The 17,380-nt window shown below is 51.7% G+C and overlaps 1 protein-coding gene across 3 annotated transcripts in view; it reads left to right on the top strand.

Annotated features, from left to right (window-relative positions):
* masp1 (MBL associated serine protease 1) overlaps positions 1-17,380 on the top strand; it is a 537,426-nt gene that overhangs the window by 22,245 nt on the left and 497,801 nt on the right. For all 3 annotated transcript variants that reach the window (XM_072473624.1, XM_072473621.1, XM_072473623.1), the window contains exon 2: positions 269-494. In XM_072473624.1, coding sequence (XP_072329725.1) covers positions 269-494 — 226 coding nt within the window. The remainder of the gene's footprint in view (positions 1-268; positions 495-17,380) is intronic.

Here is a 17,380-nt window from a genome sequence, read left to right as displayed (position 1 = left end):
GCATCTCATTCCTGAACTCTGAGACTGGGCAGCCGAGGGTTGACTCTTGATGGTAGCAGACGATTATGAGTCTCGGGAATGGTCGGGCGCAATTGCTTTGTGCATCAGGGATAGGCAATAGGCACCCTTCTTACTCGAGCTGCATCACCCCGAGATCTGATTGCGTGCCAGGCCTCAATACGTGAGACTCCTGTACAGCCGCTGGAGTGTTCTGCCGATAAATCCCACCAATAGTTTCTGATCAGTTCTCACTCTTCTCCTTTTGCAGACTTTTCTGGTTGTTCGTGCTCAGCCTCTTCTCTACAGCAGCAGCAAACCTGACTGAGTTGACTGGGATGTTTGGACATATTCAGTCTCCCAATTACCCGGAAGGATACCCAAGCGATTTAGACGTGACCTGGAATATAACCGTTCCCATTGGATTCCGAATCAAGCTCTACTTCATGCACTTTGACCTTGAGCCCTCCTATCTCTGTGAATACGATTATGTGAAGGTGAGATGCAAACATCTTGTGATGGAGCCCACGAGGGAACAGGCCATTCTGGACTTAGTGTTATGTAATGAGCCAGACTTGATTAAAGATCTTAAAGTAAGGGAGCACTTAGGAGGCAGTGATCATAATATGGTCGAATTCAATCTCCAATTTGAAAGAAAGAAGGTAGAATCAGATGTAAAGGTGTTACAGTTAAATAAAGGTAACTACAGGGGCATGAGGGAGGAACTGACGAAAATCGACTGGGAGCAGAGCCTAGTGGGAAAGACAGTAGAACAGCAATGGCAGGAGTTTCTGGGAGTAATTGAGGACACAGTACAGAGGTTCATCCCGAAGAAAAGAAAGGTTATCAGAGTGGGGATTAGGTAGCCATGGCTGACAAAGGAAGTTAGGGAATGCATCAAAGCAAAAGAGAAAGCCTATAATGTGGCAAAGAGTAGTGGGAAGTCAGAAGATTGGGAAGGCTACAAAAACAAACAGAGGATAACAAAGAGAGAGTTAAGGAAAGAGAGGATCAAATATGAAGGTAGGCTAGCCAGTAACATTAGGAATGACAGTAAAAGTTTATTTAAATACATTAAAAACAAACGGGAGGCAAAAGTTGACATTGGGCCGCTCCAAAATGACGCTGGTAATTTTGTGATGGGAGACAAGGAAATAGCCGAGGAACTGAATAAGTACTTTGCGTCAGTCTTCACAGTAGAAGACATGAGTAATATCCCAACAATTCCAGAGAGTCAGGGGGCAGAGTTGAATATGGTAGCCATTACAAAGGAGAAAGTGGTAGAGAAACTAAGAGGTCTAAAAATTGATAAATCTCCGGGCCCAGATGGGCTCCATCCTAGAGTTCTAAAGGAGATAGCTGAAGAAATAGTGGAGGCGTTAGTTATGATCTTTCAAAAGTCACTGGAGTCAGGGAAAGTACCAGAGGATTGGAAAATCGCTGTTGTAACCCCCCCTGTTCAAGAAGGGAACAAGGAAAAAGATGGAAAATTATAGGCCAATTAGCCTAACCTCGGTTGTTGGCAAGATTCTAGAATCCATTGTTAAGGATGAGATTTCTAAATTCTTGGAAGTGCAGGGTTGGATTAGGACAAGTCAGCATGGATTTAGTAAGGGGAGGTCTTGCCTGACAAACCTGTTAGAGTTCTTTGAAGAGATAACAAATAGGTTAGACCAAGGAGAGCCAATGGATGTTATCTATCTTGACTTCCAAAAGGCCTTTGATAAGGTGCCTCACGGGAGACTGCTGAGTAAAATAAGGGCCCATGGTATTCGAGGCAAGGTACTAACATGGATTGACGATTGGCTGTCAGGCAGAAGGCTGAGAGTTCGGATAAAAGGTTCTTTTTCGGAATGGCAACTGGTGACGAGTGGTGTCCCGCAGGGTTCAGTGTTGGGGCCACAGCTGTTCTCTTTATATATTAACGATCTAGATGACGTGACTGGGGGCATTCTGGCTAAGTTTGCCGATGATACAAAGATAGGTGGAGGGGCAGGTAGTATGGAGGAGGTGGGGAGGCTGCAGAAAGATTTAGACAGTTTAGGAGAGTGGTCCAAGAAATGGCTGATGAAATTCAACGTGGGCAAGTGCGAGGTCTTGCACTTTGGAAAAAAGAATAGAGGCATGGACTATTTTCTAAACGGTGAAAAAATTCATAATGCTGAAGTGCAAAGGGACTTGGGAGTCCTAGTCCAGGATTCTCTAAAGGTAAACTTGCAGGTTGAGTCCGTAATTAAGAAAGCAAATGCAATGTTGTCATTTATCTCAAGAGGCTTGAAATATAAAAGCAGGGATGTACTTCTGAAGCTTTATAAAGCATTAGTTAGGCCCCATTTAGAATACCGTGAGCAATTTTGGGCCCCACACCTCAGGAAGGACATACTGGCACTGGAGCGGGTCCAGCGGAGATTCACACGGATGATCCCAGGAATGGTAGGCCTAACATACGATGAACGTCTGAGGATCCTGGGATCATATTCATTGGAGTTTAGGAGGTTGAGGGGAGATCTAATAGAAACTTACAAGATAATGAATGGCTTAGATAGGGTGGATGTAGGGAAGTTGTTTCCATTAGCAGGGGAGACTAGGACCCGGGGGCACAGCCTTAGAATAAAAGGGAGTCACTTTAGAACAGAGATGAGGAGAAATTTCTTCAGCCAGAGAGTGGTGGGTCTGTGGAATTCATTGCCACAGAGGGCGGTGGAGGCCGGGACGTTGAGTGTCTTTAAGACAGGAGTTGATTGTAGCGCACAGAGACTCCGAGAGACGAATAGAGTGAAGTCGATGAGGCTTTATTAAGCGTGACTGTTCCCCCGCAGTTCAGTAGTAGACTGGCCTGCGGGGGAGGACTCCTGGTTCTTATACTCCGTCTTCAGGGCGGAGCTAGAGGTCAACGGCCAACCAGGACCCGGGAGCTGTCAGCCAATGACATCACGGCTTCACAGTCCCACATGACCCCTAATGCATACTACCAAATTCACCCCTTGTTAAAAATGAACCCGGCGGGGTGATGCTTCGCATGGTGGTAAGGGTTTACAAGGCTGGTCCTGGGAGGAAAACTTTCGCATGTTATTACAGTATGTACAAGGTTTTTTTTTTTGTTTCGAACTATTTACAGTAATCGTCAGGAGAAAAAGACAAAATGTTCTTGTTAAAAGTCCACATATTGTAGTGTTAGATCGACGCCACGAGTCGGTCGGGCGGTTTGGTCGTCCGTGTCGATCGCCCCGGCCCCGGTGGTGGTGGTGGTGCTTGTTCCGGTGTTGTCGTCTCCGGGAGCCTTCCGGTTTCAGCTTGGGCTTCACTCCTGGTCGGGCCTGGGAGGAAGACCGATCCTCCTGGGAAGGGGGCGGTCGCGAGGTGCGGCGGTGGCAGGGAGGGGGTGATTGGTGTCAGGGGTGTGTGTGTGTTGCCGGCGGGCGCCAGATCTCGCAGGGAGACTGTGTCCTGTCGGCCGTCGGGGTACTCCACGTAGGCGTACTGCGGGTTCGCGTGAAGGAGGTGAACCCTCTCGACCAACGGGTCCGACTTGTGCGCCTGCACATGTTTCCGGAGCAAGATGGGTCCTGGGGCCGCCAGCCAGGTCGGCAGCGACGTTCCAGAGGAGGACTTCCTGGGGAAGACAAGGAGGCGCTCATGAGGCGTTTGGTTAGTGGTGGTACACAGTAGTGACCGGATGGAGTGGAGGGCGTCCGGGAGGACCTCCTGCCACCGTGAAACTGGGAGGTCCCTGGACCGTAGGGCCAGTAGGACGGTCTTCCAGACCGTGCCGTTCTCCCTCTCTACTTGCCCGTTCCCCCGGGGGTTGTAGCTGGTCGTCCTGCTCGAGGCTATACCGTTGCTGAGTAGGAACTGGCGCAGCTCGTCACTCATGAAGGAGGACCCCCTGTCGCTGTGGACGTATGCGGGGCAACCGAACAGTGTGAATATGGTGTTCAGGGCTTTAATGACTGTGGCCGCTGTCATGTCAGGGCAGGGGATGGCGAATGGGAAGCGGGAGTACTCGTCCACCACATTAAGGAAGTATGTGTTGCGGTTGGTGGAGGGGAGGGGTCCTTTGAAATCCAGACTAAGGCGTTCAAAGGGGCGGGAAGCCTTAATCAGGTGCGCACCATCCGGCCTGAAAAAATGCGGTTTGCACTCTGCGCAGATGTGGCAGTTCCTTGTGATTGTACGGACCTCCTCCAAAGAGTATGGGAGGTTGCGGGACTTAATAAAGTGGTAAAACCGAGTGACCCCCGGGTGGCAGAGGTCCTCGTGGAGGGTTTGGAGGCGGTTAATTTGTGCGTTGGCACATGTGCCGCGGGATAGGGCATCGGACGGCTCGTTCAACTTTCCGGGACGATACAAGATCTCGTAGTTGAAGGTGGAGAGCTCGATCCTCCACCTGAAGATCTTGTCGTTTTTGATTTTGCCCCGCTGTGCATTATCGAACATGAAGGCTACTGACCGTTGGTCCGTGAGGAGAGTGAATCTCCTGCCGGCCAGGTAATGCCTCCAATGTCGCACAGCTTCCACTATGGCTTGGGCTTCCTTTTCCACTGAGGAGTGGCGGATTTCTGAAGCGTGGAGGGTTCGGGAGAAAAAGGCCACGGGTCTGCCTGCTTGGTTAAGGGTGGCCGCTAGAGCTACGTCGGAGGCGTCGCTCTCGACCGGGAAGGGGAGGGACTCGTCGATGGCGCGCATCGTGGCCTTTGCGATATCCGCTTTGATGCGGCTGAAGGCCTGGCAAGCCTCTGTCGACAGAGGGAAGGTCGTGGTCTGTATTAGGGGGCGGGCCTTGTCTGCATACTGGGGGACCCACTGGGCGTAATATGAAAAGAACCCCAGGCAGCGTTTCAGGGCTTTTGAGCAGTGCGGTCGGGGAAATTCCATGAGGGGGCGCATACGTTCGGGGTCGGGGCCGATTATCCCATTGCGCACTACGTAGCCCAGGATGGCTAGCCGGTTGGTGCTAAAAACGCACTTGTCCTCGTTGTACGTGAGGTTCAAGGCTTTAGCGGTCTGGAGGAATTTTTGGAGGTTGGCGTCGTGGTCCTGCTGATCGTGGCCGCAGATGGTTACATTGTCGAGATACGGGAACGTGGCCCGCAACCCGTGTTGATCAACTATTCGGTCCATCTCCCGTTGGAAGACCAAGACCCCGTTTGTGACGCCAAATGGGACCCTTAGGAAGTGGTATAATCGCCCGTCTGCCTCGAAGGCTGTGTACTTGCGGTCACTTGGGCGGATGAGGAGCTGATGGTAGGCGGACTTGAGGTCCACGGTGGAGAAGACCTTATATTGGGCAATCTGATTGACCATGTCGGATATGCGGGGGAGAGGGTACGCGTCTAGTTGTGTGTACCTGTTGATGGTCTGGCTATAGTCTATGACCATCCTTTGCTTCTCCCCGGTCTTTACTACTACCACCTGTGCTCCCCAGGGACTATTGCTGGCCTGGATTATGCCTTCCTTCAGTAGCCGCTGGACTTCGGACCGAATGAAGGTCCGGTCCTGGGCGCTGTACCGTCTGCTCCTAGTGGCGACGGGTTTGCATCCGGGGTGAGGTTTGCAAACAAGGATGGGGGTTGAACCTTGAGGGTTGCGAGGCTGCAGATAGTGAGTGGGGGTATTGGGCCGCCGAATTGGAAAGTTAGGCTCTGTAGATTGCACTGGAAGTCTAATCCCAGTAATGTGGGCGCGCAGAGTTGGGGAAGGACGTAGAGCCTGTAGTTTTTAAACTCCCTCCCCTGCACCGTTAGGGTCACTATGCAGAAGCCTTTGATCTGTACGGAGTGGGATCCTGCAGCTAGGGAAATCTTTTGCGCACTGGGACGGATGGTCAAAAAACAGCGTCTTACCGTGTCGGGGTGGATGAAGCTTTCTGTGCTCCCGGAGTCGACCAGGCATGGTGTCTCGTGCCCGTTTATCAGCACCGTCGTCGTCGTCGTCTGGAGCGTCCGGGGCCGAGCTTGGTCCAGCGTTATTGAAGCCAGACGTGGTTGTAATGGTTGAGCGTCTTCTTCGAACCCCGTGGAGCCGTCGACACTGGGGTCCGTTGTTGCCGTCCAAGATGGCGTCGGGGGTGAACAAAATGGCCGCCCCCATGCGTCGCACATGGCTGGGGGGTCACAAGATGGCGGCGGGGGTGAACAAGATGGCTGCCCCCATGCATCGCACATGGCTGGGGGGTCACAAGATGGCGGCGGGGGTGGACAAAATGGCCGCCCCCATGCGTCGCACAGGTCTGGGGTGGTCCAAGATGGCGGCGCCCCTCCCCTCGTGGTGGCCGGGACCCAAAATGGCGGCGCCTGCGGGTCGCACATGGGGCGCTGGGGGGGTTGGGGAGCGTTAGGAACACGCAGGACTCCCTCTTCTCTGGGGACAGCGGTGGCCGTGACCCAAAGTGGTAGCGCCGGCGGGTCATACATGGGGCGCGGGGGGGGGGGGGGTTGGGGAGCGTTAGAGACGCGCAGAACTCCCTCTTCTCCGAGGAGAGCTGTGGTCGGGACCCAAAGTGGTTGCGCCTGCGGGTCGTACATGGGGCGCTGGGGAGGTTGGGGAGCGTAAAAGGCGTGCAGGGCTCCCTGTTCTCCTGGGACCGCGGCGACCTCCCGGGACCGGCACACAGCCGCGAAATGGCCCTTTTTCCCGCAGCTCTTGCAGATCGCTGCGCGGGCCGGGCAGCGCTGCCGGGGGTGTTTCGCCTGGCCGCAGAAATAGCAGCGGGCTCCCCCAGTGCGACTTGGCGTTTGAACCGCGCAAGCCTGTGGGGTGTCCGGGGGGTGCGTTTGTCGCGACGGGTGCGTACGGAGCCCAATGGGCTGCCGCGCGGTCGTGGCCGTAGGCGCGGGCGTTTCGCGCGGCCACGTCCAGGGAGGCTGCTGGGGCCCGTGCCTCTGAGAGTCCTAGCGACTCTTTTTCTAAAAGTCTTTGGCGGATTTGGGAGGAGTTCATACCTGCCACAAAAGCATCGCGCATTAACATGTCCGTGTGTTCATTTGCGTTCACTGGCGGGCAGCTGCAGGCCCGTCCCAAAATTAGTAGCGCGGCGTAGAATTCATCTATCGATTCTCCGGGACTTTGCCGTCTCGTTGCAAGTTGGTAGCGTGCGTAGATCTGGTTCACTGGGCGAACATAGAGACTTTTTAGTGCTGCGAACGCCGTCTGGAAATCCTCTGCGTCTTCGATGAGAGGGAAAATTTCCGGGTTTACCCTCGAGTGCAGGACCTGTAGTTTTTGGTCTTCTGTGACCCGGCCGGGGGCCGTTCTGAGGTAGGCCTCGAAACAAGTCTGCCAGTGCTTGAAAGCTGCTGCTGCGTTCACTGCGTGGGGGCTGATCCTCAGGCATTCCGCGTTGATCCTGAGCTCCATAGTCCTTTAGGCACGCTTAATAAATTGTAGCGCACAAAGACTCCGAGAGACGAATAGAGTGAAGTCGATGAGGCTTTATTAAGCGTGACTGTTCCCCCGCAGTTCAGTAGTAGACTGGCCTGCGGGGGAGGACTCCTGGTTCTTATACTCCGCCTTCAGGGCGGAGCTAGAGGTCAACGGCCAACCAGGACCCGGGATCTGTCAGCCAATGACATCACGGCTTCACAGTCCCACATGACCCCTAATGCATACTACCACATTGATAAATTCTTGATTTCTCGAGGAATTAAGGGCTATGGAGAGAGAGAGGGTAAATGGAGTTGAAATCAGCCATGATTGAATGGTGGAGTGGACTCGATGGGCCGAATGGCCTTAATTCCGCTCCTATGTCTTATGGTCTTAAACACCCCTCCCCAAACATTTTAACATCAGTTTTGCTTTCATTTCACTCAATGCTCTCAATTAAAATTTAAAATTTCTAATTTGGATTGAATTTGGTATCCCAGTGCGCACGGAGCTATCCCAGTGCGCTCGGAGCTATCCCAGTGCGCTCGGAGCTAGCCCAGTGCGCTCGGAGCTATCCCAGTGCGCTCAGAGCTAGCCCAGTGCGCTCGGAGCTATCCCAGTGCGCTCGGAGCTAGCCCAGTGCGCTCGGAGCTATCCCAGTGCGCTCAGAGCTAGCCCAGTGCGCTCGGAGCTATCCCAGTGCGCTCGGAGCTATCCCAGTGCGCTCGGAGCTATCCCAGTGCGCTCGGAGCTATCCCAGTGCCCTCGGAGCTATCCCAGTGCGCTCGGAGCTATCCCAGTGCGCTCGGAGCTAGCCCAGTGCGCTCCCAGCTATTCCCACAGGCTCAGTAACTTCCACTGAAAAATACAAGGAAATTAATTACTTGAATAATATCTAAATTTATTCAGCTTTTTTAGTCTATGTAAATTGTTGAGCTGCAGAGTAAAAACCCGGAAGCTCCACCTGATCACCATCTGTTTTGAATTGATTTTGGTCTCCGGGTCTATACTTTCCAACCCACCCACTCGCCATAGAACATAGAACATAGAAAATACAGCACAGAACAGGCCCTTCGGCCCACGATGTTGTGCCGAACCTTTGTCCTCGATTAATCAGAGATTATCATTGAATTTACAGTGCAGAAGGAGGCCATTCGGCCCTTTGAGTCTGCACCGGCTCTTGGAAAGAGCACCCTACCCAAACTCAACACCTCCACCCAACACCAAGGGCAATTTTGGACATTAAGGGCAATTTATCATTGGCCAATTCACCTAACCGGCACATCTTTGGACTGTGGGAGGAAACCGGAGCACCCGGAGGAAACCCACGCAGACACGGGGAGGACGTGCAGACTCCGCACAGACAGTGACCCAAGCCGGAATCGAACCTGGGACCCTGGAGCGGTGAAGCAATTGTGCTATCCACAATGCTACCGTTTTGCCCTTAAGAACAAATAAATCTACACTATATCATTTTACCGTAATCCATGTACCTATCCAACAGCTGCTTGAAGGTCCCTAATGTTTCTGACTCAACTACTTCCACAGGCAGTGCATTCCATGCCCCCACTACTCTCTGGGTAAAGAACCTACCTCTGATATCCCTCTTATATCTTCCACCTTTCACCTTAAATTTATGTCCCCTTGTAATGGTTTGTTCCACCCGGGGAAAAAGTCTCTGACTGTCTACTCTATCTATTCCCCTGATCACCTTATAAACCTCTATCAAGTCGCCCCTCATCCTTCTCCGTTCGAATGAGAAAAGGCCTAGCACCCTCAACCTTTCCTCGTAAGACCTACTCTCCATTCCAGGCAACATCCTGGTAAATCTTCTTTGCACCTTTTCCAAAGCTTCCACATCCTTCCCAAAATGAGGCGACCAGAACTGTACACAGTACTGCAAATGTGGCCTTACCAAAGTTTTGTACAGCTGCATCATCACCTCACGGCTCTTAAATTCAATCCCTCTGTTAATGAACGCGAGCACACCGTAGGCCTTCTTCACAACTCTATCCACTTGAGTGGCAACTTTCAAAGATGTATGAACATAGACCCCAAGATCTCTCTGCTCCTCCACATTGCCAAGAACTCTACCGTTAACCCTGTATTCCGCATTCATATTTGTCCTTCCAAAATGGACAACCTCACACTTTTCAGGGTTAAACTCCATCTGCCACTTCTCAGCCCAGCTCTGCATCCTATCTATGTCTCTTTGCAGCCGACAACAGCCGTCCTTACTATCCACAACTCCACCAATCTTCGTATAGAACATAGAACATAGAACAATACAGCGCAGTACAGGCCCTTCGGCCCACGATGTTGCACCGAAACAAAAGCCATCTAACCTACACTATGCCATTATCATCCATATGTTTATCCAATAAACTTTTAAATGCCCTCAATGTTGGCGAGTTCACTACTGCAGCAGGTAGGGCATTCCACGGCCTCACTACTCTTTGCGTAAAGAACCTACCTCTGACCTCTGTCCTATATCTATTACCCCTCAGTTTAAAGTTATGTCCCCTCGTGCCAGCCATATCCATCCGCGGGAGAAGGCTCTCACTGTCCACCCTATCCAACCCCCTGATCATTTTGTATGCCTCTATTAAGTCTCCTCTTAACCTTCTTCTCTCCAACGAAAACAACCTCAAGTCCATCAGCCTTTCCTCATAAGATTTTCCCTCCATACCAGGCAACATCCTGGTAAATCTCCTCTGCACCCGCTCCAAAGCCTCCACGTCCTTCCTATAATGCGGTGACCAGAACTGTACGCAATACTCCAAATGCGGCCGTACCAGAGTTCTGTACAGCTGCAACATGACCTCCCGACTCCGGAACTCAATCCCTCTACCAATAAAGGCCAACACTCCATAGGCCTTCTTCACAACCCTATCAACCTGGGTGGCAACTTTCAGGGATCTATGTACATGGACACCTAGATCCCTCTGCTCATCCACACTTTCAAGAACTTTACCATTAGCCAAATATTCCGCATTCCTGTTATTCCTTCCAAAGTGAATCACCTCACACTTCTCTACATTAAACTCCATTTGCCACCTCTCAGCCCAGCTCTGCAGCTTATCTATATCCCTCTGTAACCTGCTACATCCTTCCACACTATCGACAACACCACCGACTTTAGTATCGTCTGCAAATTTACTCACCCACCCTTCTGCGCCTTCCTCTAGGTCATTGATAAAAATGACAAACAGCAACGGCCCCAGAACAGATCCTTGTGGTACTCCACTTGTGACTGTACTCCATTCTGAACATTTCCCATCAACCACCACCCTCTGTCTTCTTTCAGCTAGCCAATTTCTGATCCACATCTCTAAATCACCCTCAATCCCCAGCCTCCGTATTTTTTGCAATAGCCTACCGTGGGGAACCTTATCAAACGCTTTGCTGAAATCCATCTATCTTGTATCCCTCCAATGCCCTGTCTGAACCTTGTTTCTTCTGCCTTATATAAGTCTCCTTTTTCCTCTTAACAAGACATTCAACCTCTCTTGTCAACCATGGTTCCCTCACTCGACCATCTCTTCCCTGCCTGACAGGGACATACATATCAAGGACACGTAGTACCTGTTCCTTGAACAAGTTCCACATTTCACTTGTGTCCTTCCCTGCCAGCCTATGTTCCCAACTTATGCACTTCAATTCTTGTCTGACAACATCGTATTTACCCTTCCCCCAATTGTAAACCTTGCCCTGTTGCACGTACCTATCCCTCTCCATTACGAAAGTGAAAGTCACAGAATTGTGGTCACTATCTCTAAAATGCTCCCCCACTAACAAATCTATCACTTGCCCTGGTTCATTACCCAGTACTAAATCCAATATTGCCCCTCCTCTGGTCATAGAATCATAGAAATCATAGAAGTTTACAGCATGGAAACAGGCCCTTCGGCCCAACCAGTCCATGCCGCCCAGTTTTTTACCATTAAGCTAGTCCCAGTTGCCCGCACTTGGCCCATAACCCTCTATACCCATCTTACCCATGTAACCATCTAAATGCTTTTTGAAAGACACAATTGTACCCGCTTCTACTACTACCTCTGGCAGCCCATTCCAGACACTCACTACCCTCTGAGTGAAGAAATTGCCCCTCTGGGCCCTTCTGAATCTCTCCCCTCTCACCTTAAACCTATGCCCTCTAGTTTTAGACTCCCCTACCTTTGGGAAAAGATGTTGACTATCTACCTTATCTATGCCCCTCATTATTTTATAGACCTCTATAAGATCACCCCTAAGCCTCCTACGCTCCAGGGAAAAAAGTCCCAGTCTATCCAGCCTCTCCTTATAACTCAAACCATCAAGTCCCGGCAACATCCTAGTAAATCTTTTCTGCACTCTTTCTAGTTTAATAATATCCTTTCTATAATAGGGTGACCAGAACTGCACACAGTATTCCAAGTGTGGCCGTACCAATGTCTTGTACAACTTCAACAAGACGTCCCAACTCCTATATTCAATGTTCTGACCAATGAAACCAAGCATGCCGAATGCCTTCTTCACCACCCTGTCCACCTGCGACTCCACCTTCAAGGAGCTATGAACCTGTACTCCTAGATCTCTTTGTTCTATAACTCTCCCCAACGCCATACCATTAACTGAGTAGGTCCTGGCCTGATTCGATCTGCCAAAATGCATCACCTCACATTTATCTAAATTAAACTCCATCTGCCATTCGTCGGCCCACTGGCCTAATTGATCAAGATCCCGTTGCAATCCTAGATAACCTTCTTCACTATCCACTGTGCCACCAATCTTGGTGTCATCTGCAAACTTACTAACCATGCCTCCTAAATTCTCATCCAAATCATTAATATAAATCACAAATAACAGTGGACCCAGCACCGATCCCTGAGGCACACCACTGGTCACAGGCCTCCAGTTTGAAAAACAACCCTCTACAACCACCCTCTGCCTTCTGTCGTCCAGCCAATTTTGAATCCAATTGGCAACCTCACCCTGGATCCCGTGAGCTTTAACCTTCTGCAACAACCTACCATGCGGTACCTTGTCAAAGGCTTTGCTAAAGTCCATGTAGACAACGTCTACTGCACTACCCTCATCTACCTTCTTGGTCACTCCCTCAAAAAAATCAATCGGACAATCTACATACTGTGTTAGAAAAGCTTCCTGGACACACTGCACAAACACCACCCCATCCAAACTATTTGATCTAAAGAGTTTCCACTCAATATTTGGGAAGTTAAAGTCGCCCATGACTACTACCCTATGACTTCTGCACCTTTCCAAAATCTGTTTCCCAATCTGTTCCTCCACATCTCTGCTACTATTGGGGGACCTATAGAAAACTCCCAACAAGGTGACTGCTCCTTTCCTATTTCTGACTTCCACCCATACTACCTCAATAGGCTGATACTCCTCGAACTGCCTTTCTGCAGCTGTTATACTATCTCTAATTAATAATGCCACCCCCCCCACCTCTTTTACCACCCTCCCTAATCTTATTGAAACATCTATAACCAGGGACCTCCAACAACCATTTCTGCCCCTCTTCTATCCAAGTTTCCGTGATGGCCACCACATCGTAGTCCCAAGTACCGATCCATGCCTTAAGTTCACCCACCTTATTCCTGATGCTTCTTGCGTTGAAGTATACACACTTCAACCCATCTCCGTGCCTGCAAGTACTCTCCTTTGTCAGTGTTCCCTTCCCCACTGCCTGATTACACGCTTTGGCGTCCTGAATATCGGCTACCTTAGTTGCTGGACTACAAATCCGGTTCCCATTCCCCTGCCAAATTAGTTTAAACCCTCCCGAAGAGTACTAGAAAACCTCCCTCCCAGGATATTGGTGCCCCTCTCGTTCAGATGCACCCCGTCCTGCATTCCCTTCCCCAGAATGCGCTCCAATTATCCAAATACCTTAAGCCCTCCCTCCTATACCATTCCTGCAGCCACGTGTTCAACTGCACTCTCTCCCTATTCCTAGCCTCGCTATCACGTGGCACCGGCAACAAACCAGAGATGACAACTCTGTCTGTCCTGGCTTTTAACTTCCAGCCCAACTCCCTAAACTTGTTTATTACCTCCACACCCCTTTTCCTACCTATGTCGTTGGTACCAATGTGCACCACGACTTCTGGCTGCTCACCCTCCCCCTTAAGGAACCTGAAGACACGATCCGAGACATCCCTGGCCCTGGCACCCGGGAGGCAACATACCTTCCGGGAGTCTCGCTCGCGACGACAGAATCTCCTATCTATTCCCCTAACCATTGAACCTTCTACAACAATTGCTTTTCTATTCTCCCCCCTTCCCTTCTGAGCCCCAGAGCCAGACTCAGTGCCAGAGACCTGGCCGCTAGGGCCTTCCCCCGGTAGGTCATCCCCCCCAACAGCATCCAAAACGGTATACTTGTTTTGAAGGGGAACGGCCACGAGGGATCCCTGCACTGTCTGCCTGTTTGTTTTTTTCCCCCTGACTGTAACCCAGCTATTCTTGTCCTGTACCTTGGGTATGGTTACCTCCCTGTAACTCTTCTCAATCACCCCCTCTGCCTCCCGGATGATCCGAAGTTCATCCAGCTTCAGCTCCAGTTCCCTAACACGGTCTTTGAGGAGCTGAAGTTGGGTGCACTTCCCGCAGGTATAGTCAGCGGGGACACCAGTGGTATCCCTCACCACCCACATCCTACAGGAGGAGCATGCAACTGGCCTAGCCTCCATCCCCTCTTACCTTACAGAATATAGCTGCCGTGTGGACTAACTAGATCTCCGCCCTCCGACTCTGCTCCCAGTCAGCTACACTTTCTGTAAACTCCTGGCTCTCTTCGCACTCTTTGTGGAAATGTCGGAAACAAAATGAAAGGAGCACCTTACTCCCTCCTCACCTAACTCCCTCGGTCACCAAACTCTTACTATAGCACTCAAAAAGCACCAAATTCAGCACTCAGTGCAAACACCATGGTCTAAACAGACCCCCCCCCCCCCCCCCCCCAACTCCTGTTCACTGTGTCAGTGCCTCAATGAACAACACATTTGATAGCTGCCTTTGGAAATTGGGAGGAAAACATTTGTAAGATTTTAGGTTTGGAAGCCATGGTTACGGAGATAGGCAGTTGAGTATTGGTAAATAATTAGAAGGTAGGTTTTGGAGAAGTATCAGATTAGATATAATTCATGAACTAAATGACAAGAAAACTATCCAACTCCCCTGGCGGTGGAGAGGGTGACGAGATGCGCTGATTTCTGTAGCTTGTACTGACAGCATTTTGCTCCCAGACGATAAACAGGTGAATGTTACCAATTTCTGCAGAGCAGAATGACAGATTCTCTCAGTCTTTCACTCTCTGCCACTCGTGGCCTTCGCTTCTTCCTCGGCCGGCTGCGATGTCAGCAGCTTTTTGAGTCCTTCCAAGTGAGGGGTGAGCTCTGTACCCTTGTGAGCACCCATTTTATTCCCTATTTCTGGAGGTCAGTGGCATCGCCTGTTCAAATCCTAATGACCAACGGCCATGGGATGCGTACCCAGGATGTTAGAGTGGTTACTTCTCCTGTACATCACCCCGGATTGAGGAGACTTTTTATTTGCTCAATGAAGGCAGAGCACATGGCACCCAGGGGTTTGCTGCTATTGGTTTAAGAATGTTTTTAGAGTCGAGAGGCCTGAGTTGCACTCTAGAGGGAGTGCAATCTGGGTGAGTTTTATCTTTATCTTGTCTTGGTCCCTCTTAGGATTTTTAAAGCTTTTTTTGAGCGAGAGAATTCGATGATGTGCCAGCGTGTTCCATGAGACACAACTCTGTCTGTGTCAGCAAGGTTGTGAGGTATGTGAAGAGAAAAAGATTGGTGAAGACAAATGTAGGTCAGAAACAGGGGAATTTCCAATGGGAACAAATAGATGGCTTACCAGCTAAATACTTACTTTGCTTCTATCTTCACAAAGGAGACACAAATAAGCTCCAGGAATAATGGGGAACGCAGTGTTTAGTAAGAGAGAGAAACCGAGGGAAATCAGTTACAGAACAGTCAGCCTGACATCAGAAGGGAAAATTCGAGTCAATTATCAAAGATTTTACAGCTGAGCACTTAGAAAACTGGCAGGACCGTACAGCGTCAGCACGGATTTGTGAAGGGAAATCATGCGTGATCAATCTACTGGAATTCTTCGAGGATGTAACTGGTAGAGTTGATCAGAGGGAGCCAGTCGATGCTTTTTTGGACTTTCAGAAGGCTTTTAACAAAAAGGAAACCCACGCAGGCACGGGGAGAACGCGCAGACTCCACGCAGACACGGGGAGAACTTGCAGACTCCGCACAGACACGGGGAGAACGTGCAGACTCCGCACAGACACGGGGAGGACGTGCAGACTCCGCACAGACACGGGGAGGACGTGCAGACTCCGCACAGACACGGGGAGAACGTGCAGACTCCGCACAGACACGGGGAGAACGTGCAGACTCCGCACAGACACGGGGAGAACGTGCAGACTCCGCACAGACACGGGGAGGACGTGCAGACTCCGCACAGACACGGGGAGGACGTGCAGACTCCACGCAGACACGGGGAGAACGTGCAGACTCGGCACAGACACGGGGAGAACGTGCAGACTCCGCACAGACACGGGGAGGACGTGCAGACTCCGCACAGACACGGGGAGGACGTGCAGACTCCGCACAGACACGGGGAGAACGTGCAGACTCCGCACAGACACGGGGAGAACGTGCAGACTCCGCACAGACACGGGGAGAACGTGCAGACTCCGCACAGACACGGGGAGGACGTGCAGACTCCGCACAGACACGGGGAGGACGTGCAGACTCCGCACAGACACGGGGAGAACGTGCAGACTCCGCACAGACACGGGGAGAACGTGCAGACTCCGCACAGACACGGGGAGAACATGCAGACTCCACACAGACACGGGGAGAGCGTGCAGACTCCGCACAGACACAGGGAGAACGTGCAGACACCGCACAGACACGGGGAGAAAGTGCAGACTCCACACAGGCACGGGGAGAACGTGCAGACTCCACACAGACACGGGGAGAACGTGCAGACTCCACGCAGACACAGGGAGAACGTGCAGACTCCGCACAGACATGGGGAGAACGTGCAGACTCCACGCAGACACGGGGAGAACGTGCAGACTCCGCACAGACATGGGGAGAACGTGCAGACTCCACGCAGACACAGGGAGAACGTGCAGACTCCGCACAGACATGGGGAGAACCTGCAGACTCCACGCAGACACAGGGAGAACATGCAGACTCGGCACAGACACGGGGAGGACGTGCAGACTCGGCGCAGACACGGGGAGAACGTGCAGACTCCACGCAGACACGGGGAGAACGTGCAGACTCCGCACAGACACGGGGAGAACGTGCAGACTCCACGCAGACACGGGGAGAACGTGCAGACTCCACGCAGACACGGGGAGAACGTGCAGACTCGGTGCAGACACGGGGAGAACGTGCAGATTCCGCACAGACACGGGGAGAACGTGCAGACTCCGCACAGACACGGGGAGAACTTGCAGACTCCGCACAGACACGGGGAGAACGTGCAGACTCCGCACAGACACGGGGAGAACGTGCAGACTCCGCACAGACACGGGGAGAACTTGCAGACTCCGCACAGACACGGGGAGAACGTGCAGACTCGGCACAGACACGGGGAGAACGTGCAGACTCCACACAGACACGGGGAGAACATGCAGACTCGGCACAGACACGGGGAGAACGTGCAGACTCCACACAGACACGGGGAGAACGTGCAGACTCCGCACAGACACGGGGAGAACGTGCAGACTCCGCGCAGTCCCGGGGAGAACGTGCAGACTCCACGCAGACACGGGGAGAACGTGCAGACTCGGCACAGACACGGGGAGAACGTGCAGACTCCACACAGACACGGGGAGAACGTGCAGACTCGGCACAGACACGGGGAGAACGTGCAGACTCCGCACTGACACGGGGAGGACGTGCAGACTCCGCACAGACACAGGGAGAACGTGCAGACTCCACACAGACACGGGGAGAACGTG

The sequence above is a fragment of the Scyliorhinus torazame genome, chromosome 14 (assembly GCF_047496885.1).
Source record: "Scyliorhinus torazame isolate Kashiwa2021f chromosome 14, sScyTor2.1, whole genome shotgun sequence".
NCBI classification, from domain to species: Eukaryota; Metazoa; Chordata; class Chondrichthyes; order Carcharhiniformes; family Scyliorhinidae; genus Scyliorhinus; species Scyliorhinus torazame.
The sequence above is the reverse complement of the archived record's forward strand: the minus strand, read 5'-3'. Positions and strand labels throughout refer to the sequence as shown.